Source organism: Phodopus roborovskii, unplaced genomic scaffold (assembly GCF_943737965.1).
Source record: "Phodopus roborovskii unplaced genomic scaffold, PHOROB, whole genome shotgun sequence".
Lineage (NCBI taxonomy): Eukaryota > Metazoa > Chordata > Mammalia > Rodentia > Cricetidae > Phodopus > Phodopus roborovskii.
The window spans coordinates 8660057-8675222 of NW_026126599.1; the positions used below are offsets into that span (position 1 = coordinate 8660057).

Sequence of the window (15166 nt, forward strand, 5' to 3'; positions counted from 1 at the left end):
AACTGTTTTCACTGATGTAAGTTTTTTGAACCTTAATACACACACACACACACACACACACACACACACACACACACACACACACCCTTCATCATGGTCTTAGCATACATACAATTATATTGTGCAAGAACGTTCATTTATATACTTTTTGCAAGAATGCCCATTTTTATGACATTACACAGTTCCCTCAGCTTTCTAGATGCAGAAATATAATTGTCTTTTGGATATTAGTTTTAATTGGCCTAACCACCATTATGTGCCAAATGGTCTTTCCTTTGGGCGAGTGTGGATGGAAGTGTTCTTTCTATACTAAGCATGACAGATCTAATGAATCTAACATAAGGAAAAAATGTTCCCGGCTCTCAGAAAGTGCAGGGGAAGGACTCATTTGCTCCACAGAATCAGAGCACAGCCTGGGGAGTGTAGAGAGAGGCTCGGAAGTAGAATAGTTGAGGGCAGCTTTCAGGAGTCTTGATTAGAGTATCCCAAATGTTTAGGAAAGGGAGATGAATGGATGCGATGAGAAAGACAGTTGAATTTAAGAAGCCTTAAGAAGAAATTGAATGAAAGAAAGTTAAGCATGGAGTGTATGTTTTGTACTTTAATTCATAAAACCCCTAGTAGTCATGCTGGGTATACAGTGGCATGCTCCTACTCTAGACGGATTTGGCTTATCTCACTCGGGACACTGTAGTGTGTGTGAGAGCAGCTTCCTTAGTGCCTCCCTGGTAGCCTCTCTGCCCAATCATTGTCTTATCATGGATCTGATCAAATACACGTGAGCGTTCTGTACCTACTGGAGACAGAGTGCACATCAGCTCTGCATGTACACACCCAGCTGTTTTCTGACACAGGGTTTTGTTTGCAGCCCATGTTCAATGTGAACTTGTAATCCTCCTGCCTCAGCTATCCAAATTCTGGGATTACAGCTATGAGCCACCACATCCAGCTAGGAGTACAGAGTTTTAAAACCCCAACTCCCAAGCCTTTAGGACTACACTATCAAGTATGGATCCCTAGAGCTAGAGTTATAGCCAGTTGTGGTCTGTCCTTTGGATGCTGCAAACCAAACCCAGGTCTTTTGGAAGAGCAGTCAGTGCTCCCAACTGTTACTTAGCCATCTCTCCAGCCCAGATAGAGTGATTCATTTTCTTAAAAACATTCTTGTTTTAGAGCCAAACCTTACGTGCAACTTTTTTCTTATTGGCTGATGTAGGAGGAGTTGTAAAAATGGCTCACCATTCAAGCGTGTGTCCTGCTCGCTTTCCCCAAGGTTCCCCAAGGAACCAAGTTCAGTTCCCAGCATCAACACCACTGTAACCCCAGCCAGGGGATCTGACGCTATCTTCTGGCCTCCATGGGCACTGCACTTGTGTGCCACACACATAGGCACTCTACATAAGTATTTAAAAATCTTTTTAAAATTCATGAGGAAGACTATGAGTTGCAGATAGGCACTCTACATAAGTATTTAGAAATCTTTTTAAAATTCATAAGGAGGAAGACTATGAGTTGCAGAATGAGAGCCCATTGGGACGATTCCTGGATCAAAGGCAAAAGAATATTTGTCTCTGTGGCTTGTAACAAAAATACAAAATAAGGAGAGCTGATCAGCACCAGTGTTTCAGCCCGTAAGCCCTCCCCAGTGGGATCTACTGACATCATGCTCTTTGTCATTGCTTCTTGGTACTTCTTTTACTTAAGGACTTGATGGGGGAGGTCCTTCTGTATGCTGGGAATATATGTTCCTCTTATTGGTTGATGAATAAAGTTGTTTCAGCCAAATGACAGGCAGGATTTAGCCAGGCAGGAAATCCAAACAGGGATAGAGAAAGGTAGTAGGCGGAGTCAGAGGGACACCATGTAGTCACCAAGGAAGAAAGGGACCCTGGCATCACCACTAAGCCAAGACCATGTAGAGATACACTGATTAATAGAAATGAGTTAATAATTAAGAGAGCTAGCCAATAAGAAGCCTGATCTATCGGCCAAACAGTTTATAATTAGTATAAGCCTTTGTGTGTTTATTTGGAATTAAACAGTCTGGGGACTGAGTGGGCAGGACAGAAATCTCTGTCAACAATGAATTTTTAATTTTTTTAAAAAGAAATTTCAGATGATACTTTGTTATGTAACCCAGGCTAACCTTGTGGCTAACCTTCACTATGTAGTTCAGATGGTCATGAAGTCAGCATGTAGTATAGGTTAACCTCAAATTCATGTTCTTCCTGCCTCAGCCTCCCTGAGCCCCGGAGTGACAGGTGGTACAAACACATCTGGCTAAAGGAAGGACTTCTGTAGGTTTGCTTGCTTGTTGGTGCTCTGGCTGGAACTCAGGGCTTCACACAGGAATTTTACCAGGGAGCCACGCCTTCAGTCAGGGTCTCACACCTTTCCTGTGTTTTGACACAGGTTTTCACTCTGGAGTCCAGCCTGGCAGGAACAGTTGGTATAATCCATATTGTCACCAAACTCACAGCAATCCTCCTGCATCAGCTCTACGTTCTAGGAATCCAACCATGAACCACTAGACTTGACAAGGACTCCTATGTTAAATGGCTGTATTTGAGCATTCTTATCAGAACTGTATAAAATAAAGAAAAAGCAAGAACTTTACATATGTTATTGTCTTGAGATTAAAGTAAAGGGGTTGGGAAGAAACTCTGCTTCTTTTTCTTTCTTTGAGTCATCATGGAAAGTAAAGGATTCACTTGTGGTATTTTACATGTGTCTGCACATGGCATTGTAACCTGTTCCTCTTCCCATCATTTCCTGGCCTATCTTGTTGGCTGCCTCTCAAGAGTCCTCCATTTGCTATGATGTCATATGTGCTTAATCCCTCTCTCTTTCTCTCCCCTCCCTTAAGGTCTATTTCTACCCTACTATGGTCTCTTTTATAGTTTAATGACCTGTACACACAAGAACACATGCAAGCAGATGTATATCATGCACATATGAGCAGATAATGAGGTTAAAAAACAAAACAAAAACCCTGGAAAAAAGTCTAAGGAGGGGAATTAAAAGTAATAATCAGAAAGGTAATGCTAAAATATCAGGACCCGTAGAGAAATGGAATAAAAAAGAAATTGAGAGGAAAAAGCATTAGCCAATAACAAATACAATAAGTAAATGGAATTAGAAGAATGTAGGGGAATAAGAAAAGCATTAAAAATTTAAAGCATGCTATAGTGTCATTACTGCTGAAATTGCAGTAGAAAGAGTAAAAGTGGGGCCATAAAGAGTAAAATAAAAAAGTCTAAGGCAGCTACATTCTGGACTACCAGACCCTACACAGCACAGGGAGCGCAGCTTGTGGACTGTTGTCTTTCTATGGTTATTCTGTCCTTCAGGCTCTTGGGCAGGAGCCTGATGTCTAACAGAGCTGTCTTCACCTTGGCCGTGTTTCTTCTCGGCCCACTAGAGGCCTCTGCTGGCCACACCTAACTTTGCAGTCTCTGTGTTAGGCTGGCTGGCTGGCAGACTCTCCTTAGACATAGCATCCTCTGGGATGGCTAATGTTTTAGCCTGTAAATGGCTGTCCTCCGAGTGCAGTGTAAATATGGGAGGTGACCACAAAGTGGGGAGGTGGAAGACCTGTCTTTGTGCTTTCAGAACACTCTCACTAACCAGTGTTGATCACCCTGTTGGAGGGAGACAACTGCAGTACCAACACACTGCTGGAGCTCCAGACTTTTCCAGATCTACGGCTAGCTGAGGCTGATCCATCTGATGGCGTTGGCTCAGTGATAGCAAAGTCCAGCATTATTGTCAGCTAGGAGATCTGTTCTTAGCTGCCGAGGGTTTCCTATGCACTTTCTAGTTGGAGATTCCACTACTGCAGGATTTGGCTCCCAGCAACCTGCTCTTTTATCCATGGCTGATTCCTAGGGCATCCTCATCTTAGGGCCATGAGAGGCCAGACTGACATGGGATTCTTTGAGAGGGACTTTATAGCTATCTGCATCTTTATCACTGGTCTCAAGTCTGAAATTTTATTTTTAAAAGTAAGAGTTTTCACCAGGCAGTGGTGACAGCAAATGCCTTTAATCTCAGCACTTGTGAGGCAGAGTCGGGCAGATCTCTGTGAGTTTCAAGGCCAGCCTGGTTCTACAGAGTGAGTTCCAGGACAGTCTCCAAAGCTACACAGAGTAATCTTGTCTTGAAAAACCACAACAAACAAACAAGCAATCAAACAAAACCCAAAAATTAAAAAAAAAAGTATAGTTTTCTAGCCTGTTAAGATAGTTACATAGGTCTTAAATTAGTTGATTAAATATGTAACAGCATATCATATTTTTTTTGAGACACTCTTTCTATGTACCCTAGGCTGGACCCAAACCCATGGCAATCCTCCTGCCTCAGCTTCCTAAGTGCTGGGATTACACAAGTCAACCATGACACACAGTCATAAATGTAGCTGACTCTCAGTGGGGAGGATAGAAATGTACACAGAACAATGGCATAATTTGTCAATAAAATTAATAAAAGAAAAAAATGGCTGTCAAGGCCTGTGGGTACAGTGATTGCCTTCTGTGGAGGTTTGAATGAAAATGTCCCCCAAAGGCTCACAGGATTGAATGCTCGGTCCCCAGCTGGTGGGAAAGATTAGGAGGTGTGACCTTATTAGAGGAGGTGTGTCACTGAGGGCCAGCTTTGGGGTTTCATGATCCCCAGTGTTTTTCCCTGTCTGCCTCCTACTTACAGAACTTGTGAGCCCTCCTCAGCTATTCTTGACTGTGCCTGTCGCCCACCTACGGACTCTAACTCTCTGGAACCATAAGCCCAATTAAACGCCTTCTTTTGTAAGTTGTCTTTGTCACGGTGTTTTGTCACCGCAATAGGACAGTAATGAAGACAACCAAGCATGTTCAGGGCCTTGGATTCGATCCCCAGCACCAAGACAACAAAAGATGGACAGGCTCCTACAAACTGCCCAAACTGGCCTAAGAACTCATGATCTGCCTGCCTCTGCTTCCCAAGTAGCTGTGATATAGGACTGTGTCACACATGGCTTTAAGTTTTCCTGAAGAGTGTGTGATAACTGAAGGAAGTTAACAATTGAGTGATCTTACACTCAATGTGAATGTTTACACTTAGGCAGTCTGTGTGTATTTAAGATTTTATTTTTGTTTTATGGCTATGAATGTTTTCCTGAATGTAGATAACATTCATCCCGTGCATGCCTGGTACCCACAGAGGTCAGGAGAGGACATCAGGTCCCTTGGAACTTTAGTTACAGATAGTTGTGAGCCACCATGTGGGTGCTGGGAAATGAACTCTGGTCCTCTGTAAGAGCAGCCAGTGCTCTTAACTGCTGAACTGTCTCTGCAGCCCCTTTGTGTATGGATTTATCTAAATACGCATGAGAGCGAATAGGATGCGTTTACCTGATGCAGTTTCAAGGAAATTCAGCAGCCATCAAGGGAAGCAGCTCCGAGAGATTTTTCTCAGTTCTGTAGTAGGTTGAAGTGAGGCTGCATTTTCTTCTCACCCTGGGTTTCATTGTCCCAAATGTGTTTTTCCTGTAGCCAGAGCTGGTTTTTGATTCCCAATGCAACAATGACTCAAGCTCCCTTGCTACAGTCCCTCAAATACAGAGAATTGATAAGCAATGAGTCATTTTGTTGCTATGTTCCTTTAGCAGAACAGTAGAATTTGGTTTTCCCTTTGGTACTTAGCCTGTTTAGTCTCAGGTTCTTGGTCATCCAAGCAATGTCAGAGATGGGTTCCACCTCATGGAGTGGTCCTTAAGTACAATCAGACGTCAATCAAATATTGGTTGGTTACTCCTACAAGCCCTGTGCCACTACAGCTCTAGCTTATCTTGCATGCAGGTCACCATTGTAGATCATAGGGTTTGTAGGTGACTCTGGTGTTTACCTTTCTTCTTTGGTGTAGTGCAGAGTACTTTCCAGGACCCTAAATGCTAGTCAGTTGGGGTGAAGCCTCTAGGTACCAGTTCAACTTCTTCATATTCAATGGGAGGAGGTAGAAATAGTCTAAGAGCCAGAGGGGATGGAGGAAACAAAGCTGTCTACACACAACAGGACCAATGCACACATGAACCCACAGAGGCTGTGGTAGCATGCACAGGACCTGCATAGGTATAAGCCAGATGGGGTTCTAGTGCTGCGGGAGGAAGTGGGCACAGGCTCCCATCCCTAACCCAGAAGTTATCTCCAATTGATAACTACTTGCAAAGGAAAAATGAGCTTTCTTCAACAGAGTGACACTGGGTATACAAATAACTTTTAAGACCAGGCCCTATTCCCAGCAGTAGATGGCCAATACAAAATGAATTTAGTTTGTTTGTTGTCTGGGCATTTTTTTCTCACCTTACAGGTCTATTGCTTATATGCTATGGCTCCCAATTTTGTGTTTTTATGGTATTTCTGTGCCTGCCAATATATGTGTCTCTGCATCTATATGTGTTTCTTGCATTTCTCTTCACTTCTTTGTTTTTCTGCTTGTTTTCATCTTATTAGTTTTTTCTTTAGATGTCTGCTTTGTAATGAGAGAGGGTAAGAAAAGCCATGGGTTTGGGTGGGTGGGGAAGTGGGGAGGACCAGAGAGGAGCTGGGAGGAACTGGGAGGTGCTAAGGACAAGAACACTACAATCAGAATATATTGTATGAAAAAAATCTATTTTCAATAAGAATATAAAACCAGATTCAAAGTTAAAATAAATAAATTAAAATAAAAGGATAGCCTTAATTTGTGGCTTAGAAATAAATAATATCAGTGTTAAATATGCTGTTTGTATCAATGGGATGTCTGACAAAAGACCCATGTTAGTAAGAAGCATATGAATAGATAAACACAAAGGGAAAGACTGGTGATCATTACTCATGAGGGAAAGAGAAAGCAGAAACTCCTTCTGTATTTTGACTTCCTCTCTTCTTTCCTCATTCATCTCTCCCTCCCTCCAACCCCTTCTCTCCCTCTGCTCTTCCTCAATCATCCACCCTTCCGTCCCTCCGTCCCTCTGTCCCTCCATCTCTCCTTCTGTCCCTCCCTCCCTCCCTTCCTTCCTCCTGCCCCTAACTAATAGCACAGGCTAGTCTTCAGTTTGTGGCCATCCCTGCTTCAGTCTCCAAAGTGCAGAGATCTTAGTTACTCTTCTATTACTGAGACAAAACACCTTGACCAAGGCAACAGAAACAAGAAAGTGTGTAACTTGGAGGCTCACAGTTCCACAATCATCATGACAGGCAGCAGGCAGACATGATGCTGGAGCAGTAACCGAGAGCTCATCTCTGACCCATAGCAGGAGGGAGAGGAGAGCACTAACTGGGACTGGCATGGGCTTTGAACTCTCTCAGCCTATCCCCAGTGACGCTCCTCCTAGTCCCTTCCCAAACAGTTCCACCGACTGGCAACCAAGTGTGTGAGCCCATGGAGACCATTCTCATCCAGACCACTGGAGGCCACTCGTGGCAATATGATGACAGTGTCCACTTGTGCTCTTCGAAAAGCCCCTAACACAATGTATCTCCACACCTCACATGTGTTCCTGGGTGGTGCTAGAAGCTGAGAGTCTAGGTTACGTGTATTTGTTAAAAGTCACTCGGGTCTCATGTCCGTGTGTCACCCGGCAGCTCTGCTCACTGCTCGCTAGTGTGTGTGCTTTCTGTAGCTCTGCACATTGCTCACTAGACTGAGGGTGCTACAAGAGGAAAAGAATCAGCAATCATGGATTCAGTCTGGCCCCAGAGGACCCTTGAAAATGCTCTCAATTTCTGTAAGAGCGTGAAGCTGTGTGGCTTCCCCATGCTATGGTGCCCACATGAAAGGAGCTGAGGTGGAGGCCTAAAGATGGATGAGAAATGTGTCCTGCTGCCATTGTCTGTAGGTAAAGCTCAAATCTGTAGACCTTTAAAACCTGTGTTGTAGTTTGCTTTCTGTTGCTGTGATAAACATCATCACAGAAAGCAACTTGGGGAGGAGAGGGTTAGTGTGGCTTATAGGTTACAGTTCATGGAGGGACACCAAGGCAGGAGCTCAAGGCAGGAACCTGGAGGCAGGAACTGAAGCAAATCACAGAGAAATGATGATTACTGCCTTGCTTGCCCCTCCCCTCCCCCATCTTCTCCCCACCCCCTGCCTGTATTTTAATATAACCCAGGCCTGTCTGCTTGGGGTGGCACTGTCCACAGTGGACTAGGCCCTCCCATATCAAGTAGCGATTAAGAAAAGCCACCCTGACATGCCCACAGTCCAATCTGATGAAGGCGATTCTTTAGTTGTGATTCATTCTTTCCAAGTGTGTTTGGCTTGTGTTCCAGGCTAGGCTTGTGGCAAGTTGATAAAAACTAACCAGATTGCCTGTGACCAAAATGTAGGCATTTTTGACAGTGTGGTGGGTGTAAACAACCCTGTTAGGAAAAAGAATCTGAGAATGAAAAAAAAAAATTATCACGTCTTTCTAGACTACCATCTGAGGCTTCCCTGGACTTTTGGGGGTGTGCTCTTCCTTTCAAGGGAAGATGCCCTCAACACAGATGGTATGTTCAGAAAGATGCTTGCATTTTTGTTTCTTCCAAGGGACTCAGAAAGAAGGGAGAGGAGGTGATAAAATTCACTTACTGCTTCACACTTTGGCAATGGGAAGAACAGAAATGTAAGACATGTCCGGTGAGACTCAGCGCTAAGTGCCACTGCCTACCTGGGCAAACACGCTAGGCCATCAGGAAACACCCACATTCCTTGTCAAGCTCAAAACAGCATACAGGCAAATGGAAAATAGAAATTTACTCATAGTATCCTTTCCCTCTTATATAAACATCCAGTATAAAAATGTCCCAGTCTTCATAAACATTTTTCACTTTCAAAGCACAAATCTGACCCTTTCGTGTGGAGATGGGAGTTTGTGCAACTAAGCAAATGGTCCTATATCAGAGCCATCTCCTTTAGTCTCTCTCTCTCTTATTCATTTGTTTATTTATTTTAGGTTTTTTGAGACAGGGTTTCTCTGTACAGTTTTGGAACCTGTCCTGGAAGTAGCTCTGCAGACCAGGCTGGCCTTGAACTCACAGAGATCCACTTGCCTCTGCCTCCCGAGTGTTGGGATTAAAGGCTTGCACCATCAACGCCTGGCTCCTTTAGTCTCTTTTTAACTCTCCTTGTCTCTGTGTTAAATGAAAAGAGACCTTACCCACAATAGAAATACTGTTCTAAAATATTTGAAACTCACAACTGTTCGGGTGCCTAATTTTCCTCTGCTCCTTGGGTAACTTTAAGAAAAGCATCTAAGATCTCTGTTTTTCTGAGCTTAAATAGAAGCTTAGTAGAAGTCAAGAGGGGACTGGCTCTAGCTCCCATAGCATGCCTCCCGCTCTAGCTCCCATAGCATGGTCATGTAAGGCATGATAACTGGTGTGGAGAACCAGGTGCAAGGTTACTATTCCCGCAGCCTGCAAAAGTTGTCAGAGGCATCGCATCGGCAAGATGTTGAAGGTTCATTTGCCTCTGAAAGGGCAGGGAAAAAGATGTACATTCTGTGTCATGATGGCCACACTGGAAGAAGATGCCATGGATGTCCTGACTTACAGACAGAGTGACTCCATGTAAAAGAAGGCCATGGCCGTGGCTATATGTGGACACTCCTGGGTAGGCAGGCAGTGCTAGCTACCCGGAGATCCACCGTATGTCAGCCTTCATGGATTCACTTGTGTATGCCAGGCCTGGGCAGGTGAAGAGGGGATGCGTTTGGTGCAGTTCTCAGCTTGGTCGATGGATCGTAGAGCTGTCACCAGAATGCAGGGTCGACAGCCATTCCACAGTGTCCTTGGTGCTGAAAGGGTGGCTGCTGGCCAAGATGGAAACCGTCTCGGACACCATCTTCCCCAAATTGTACCTTGTTTTAGGTAATACCATCAGAGTCCCATGATCCAGAGCCACTATGGGGAAACTGGCTTGATTATACTGTCCCCGAGGGCTATTCTGTTCAAAACTCCAAGTTTAAGTGAGGAGTCGTCGGTCCACACAATGGAGGTGGATAAGCTTTTCTTTTTGACTTTGAAAATCGATTTCCTCCGATGCTTGTGCAGCAACTGTTTCAACTTGTCCTTGAAGAAGGAGGTGGTGAGAGTGTAGAGGATTGGGTTCAAGGCGCTGTTTACAGGAAGGAAAAAAACCACTATCCAGGAAGTGATGGTACCTGGAGAAGGAAACGGAGTATGAAAAGCAATAGAAAGTGGTGCCCCCCTCTTTGTTACCCAGACCCAATCCCCTTCCCTAGCACTGCAAAATAACACCAGCTTCAACACCCCCACCTCCTGATGGTCTCACAGACCACCCACTCCTACCCTGCCCCAAGACCCACCCCTGCTCTAGTTGCTGTATCCCAGCCCCCAACTCCAGCAGACAGTTCCTGCTAAACCACAGGCTATGCCTGAGAGAAAACCAGGAAGGCTGCCTATAGACCTTCTCCCTTCCTTCTGTCTCCCCAGACCCAAGCCTGCAATCTCATCCCAGCTCTGCAGCAGAGTATTTGTAGCAGCCTTCCCTGCCTGCCCTGCAAATACCGTTTCCTGTGGACCTCACAGATCTTCCCCTTCTAACCTTCCTCCCACCACTATAGTCACTGTATCCCAGACTCCAACTCCAGCAGGCATCATCTGAGAATCCAAAGGAAGCTCTTCCAGGGCAACCAGTAGGCTGCAGGCAAACCCACACTTCTGCTCTGCATAACCCCTCCCCCAGGCTCATCCCCAGCTCTCCAGCAGGTAACCTACTGGTCTCCATTTCCTGTCTGACCCCATTCCCAGCAGATCACAAAGACCTCTCCTCCAATCTTCTTTCCCCCAATTCATCCCAGTATCCCAGTCTCCAACACCAGCAAGCATTCCCTGGGAACACAGCAGCTGAGCAGGCCAGGAAAACAGGTAACACAGCAATCACACTCTCCAAAAATTCAGAGAGGAAACTGAAACCAAGGAAAAAACACCAAACACCAAACAGCAAATCCAGAAATTAGCACCTAGACCCCAGATGCCCAGATGCCAGCATAAAAAAAACAAAACAACAGCCAGGGCAATGTTTCCACCAGAGCTCAGCCAGCCTATCACAGCAAGCTCTGAATACTCCAACAGAGCTGAAGCACAGGAGACAGACCTTAAAACAGCCTTCATGAATATGATAGCCCTTAAAGAGGAAATCCCTTAAAGAAATCCAGGAAAACACAAACAAACAGTTGTAAGAAAAGAAATAAAACTGTTCATAACCTGAAATTGGAAATACCGCCAATAAAGAAAACCAAACTGAGGTAATTCTGGAAATGAAAAATTTAAGAATTCAAACAGAAAATACAGAGGCAAGCTTTGCCAACAGAATACAAGAGATGGGAGAGAGAATCTCAGGCATTGAAGATATACTAGAAGAAACTGATACATCAGTCAAAGAAGATGTTGAACCTAAAAATTTCCTGATACAAAACATTCAGGAAATTTGGAATACCATATAAAAACCAAAACTAAAAATAATAGTTACAAAGGAAGGAAAACAATCCCAGCTCGAAGGACCAGAAATGTTTTCAGCAACATCATAGAAGAAATTTCCCTAACCTATGGAAGAATTTTTTCCTAACCTAAAGAAGGAGATGTCTATAAACATACAAGAAGCATACAGAACACCAAATAGATTAGACCAGAAAAGAAAGTCCCTTTGTTATATAAGGATCAAAACACTGAACAAACAAAGAATATTAAGAGTTGCAAATGAAAAAGATCAAGCAGTATATGAAGACAGACCTATTAGAATTACACCCGACTTCTCAATAGAGACTCTGAAAGCCAGAAGGTCATATATGTGTATTGTAGACTCTAAGAGACCAGAGATGCCAGACTAGACTACTACATCCAACACAAAGCTTTCAATCACCATAGATGGAGAAAATAAGATATTTCATGACTAAGTCAAATGTATCTACCTACAAATCCATCCCTACAGAAATTGCTAAAAAGAAAACCCCAATCCAAGGTGGTTAACTACACTCATGAAATCACAGGAAACAAGTAATCTTGTTTCCACTACTTACCACCACCTGCCACACCACTACCAACAACAAAATAACAGTAATTAACAATCATTGGTTGTTAATATCTCTCCATATCAATGGTATTAATTTCCAAATAAGAAAACACAGAATAACAGAATGGATACAAAACCAGGATCCATCCTTCTGCTGCATCCAAGAAACACATCTCAACATTAAGGATAGACATCACCTTATGGTAAAGAATTGGAAAAAAGATATCCCAAGCAAATGGACCAAAAAAGTAAGCTGGCTACCAAAATAGACTTCAAAACAAAATGAATCAAAAGAGATAGAGAAGGGTACTATATAATCATCAAAGGAAAAAAATCCACCAAGATGACATTTCAATTCTTAACATCTATGCCCCAAACATAAGGGCACCCACTTTTGTAAAAGAAACACTACTACAGCTTCAGATACATATTGGCCCTCACACACTAACAGCGGGAGACTTCAATGTCCCACTCTCTCCAATGGACAGGTCATCCAGACAAAAACTAAGTAGAGAAATGCTGGAGATAGCACAAAAGAAAACACCTTCTTCTCTGCACCTCATGGAACTCTCTCCAAAATTTACCACATTCTTGGGCACAAAGCAAGTATCAGCAGACTCGAGAAAACTGAAATAACTCCCTGCATCCTGTCAGGATACCATGGACTAAAATTAGATACCATCAATGACAGAAACAACAAAAAGCTTACGAACTCATGGAAACTGAACAACTCTCTACTGAATGAAAAATGAGACAAACAGAAGTAAAGAAATTGAAGGCTTTCCAGAATTCAATGAAAATGAATATGCACAGCATCCCCAGACTTACGGGACACAATGAAAGTGGTACTCCGAATTTTCATAGCACTATGTGCCTGCGTTAAAAGATTGGAGAAATCTTTCACAAGTGACTCAGCAGCACACCTGAAAGCTCTACAACAAAAGAAGAAAGCATACCAAGAGGAGTGGACAGCAAGAAATAATCAAACCGAGGGCTGAAACCAATAAAATAGACATAAAGAAAACAGTACAAAGAATCAATGAAACAAAGAGTTGATTGTTTGAGAAAATCAAGATAGATAAATCCTTATCCAAACTAACTAATAGGCAGAAAGAATATCCAAATTAACAAAAGCAGAAACTAAAAAGGGGGGGCATAGCAACAGACACCAAGGAAATCCAGAGAATCATAAAGACAAACTTTAAGGACCTGTACTCCACCAAACTGGAAAATCTAAAAGAAATGGACAATTTCCTCAATAGGTACCACTTACCAACGTTAAATCAAGATCAGCTAAACAATTTAAATAGACTTGTAGGTTCTAGTGAAATAGAAACAGTCATTAAAATTCTCCCAACAAAACAAACAACAACAACAAAACACCACAACAAAAAACAACCCCCCCCCAAAAAACCACCCCAAGGCCACATGCTTTTAGAACAGAAATTTACCAGACTATCAAAGAAGGGTTAATGCCAATACTCCTCAAATTATTCCACAAAATAAAGGCAGAAGGAACATTGCCCAATTCATCATATGAGACCATGGTTACCCTGATACCCAAACCACATAAAGACTCAACAAAAAAAGAGAATTACAGACCAATTTTTCTTATGAACATAGATGTAAAATCACTCAATAAAATAATTGAAAACTGAATATAGGAACACATCAAAAAGATCATCCAACATGATCAATTAGGAATGGTTCAATATACAAAAAATTAATATAAAAATAATATTAAAAAAACTGAAAGCAAAAACCACATTGATTATTTCATTAGATGCAGAAAAAGTCTTTGACAAAATCCAACACCCCATACCACATTACAGCTGATGCTGTATATATGGATGCTGCCTAGTATATTTAAGGAGTTATGGATTCAAGGTTTTATTACTTGTGTTTTTGAGTTTCATCGACTAAATTTGGATTGTTGTAAGGCAAAACAGAAGCAAATTCTCTGAAAGTATTCTGCAAACTGTTACTTCTATTCTTATTGCCTTAAAATTTAAAATAGGCTTTATTACAATAAAAGCCTCACAAATTAAAAAATACCACACACTGAAATTAATTAGACCTGAAATCTGTGCATCTCAACGAACTGCTATAATTAGAATAACCTGTCTGGACCTATTGAGCTTGGATTTCATACTTTCCGTATTAATGTATTTTATGCACTTTCCACCATCAAAAATGAAAATTCCATGGGGCAAAGTGCCGGTGCCCCTGAATGTGACTAGGTTTGGAGACAGCCTTTCAGGAACTAGACAAATAAGGAGAGACCCTAGGAGAAGAACACAGAAACTACACAGGTGAAGACATAGCAAACAATGGCTGTATTTAAGGCAGCCAGCTGTCTTTAAGACAACATGAGAGGCCTTGGGAAAAACAATACCTGAAGATACTTTGATCTTGGCTAGCCTAGACCAGTGAAGTCTCCCAAGTGCTCAGCCCTGACCTTCCTGGATCCTCCATTTTACATCTTACATGACTTGATGGACATGTGTGTTTGATGTGGAGAACAAGCCAGAGGGGCTACTGTGCCTTGTGTGTCAGTTTATAGTGGGCATCTGACCAGACCCCACATATCTGCACGGGCCCAAGGAAAAGAGCTCTCCATAGCTGTTTATCATGTGTGCCTCAGGACTTCCCATGTGCTGGACTCAGGCTGTCACAATGACTAAGATGTAGTTCCCACTCTGAGCAGTTTCTGTGAGTGACATAGCACTTCAAAGCCTGATATGATGTTTCATGGTGAGAACTGTGGAACAGGGCTGGTGGTCCTATCTGGGAGTGAGCATCTGAACTGTGGGGGAATTGGACAGAATATTTTTGTGCATGCTTTAGTTTATAGGAATTAATCTAGAAGTCCTGCTTGAACCAGGATATCTATGTATCCACCCATCTATCTACATATCTATCTTAAGTATGTACCTATGTATGTATGTATGTATCATTTATCTTCTATAAATCATCTATGTATGTCCTATCTATCTATCTATCTATCTATCTATCTATCTATCTATCTATCTATCTATCATCTATTTCTCATATCTTGGCTAAGAACCACTAGCCAGCTCAGATAGAAGCAAGATACTTAGACTGATTTTTTTCTCTTGCTTTAGTTTTTTTATTC

The 15166-nt window shown here is 42.6% G+C and overlaps 1 protein-coding gene across 1 annotated transcript in view; it reads right to left on the reverse strand.

Moving 5' to 3' along the window:
- Nucleotides 1-9787: 9787 nt before the first annotated feature.
- The window catches only part of Rxfp2 (relaxin family peptide receptor 2), a 55495-nt gene continuing 50116 nt past the window's right edge, over nt 9788-15166 (reverse strand). The window contains exon 18 of the mRNA XM_051205329.1: nt 9788-10159. Coding sequence (XP_051061286.1) covers nt 9900-10159 — 260 coding nt within the window. The 3' untranslated portion in view covers nt 9788-9899. The remainder of the gene's footprint in view (nt 10160-15166) is intronic.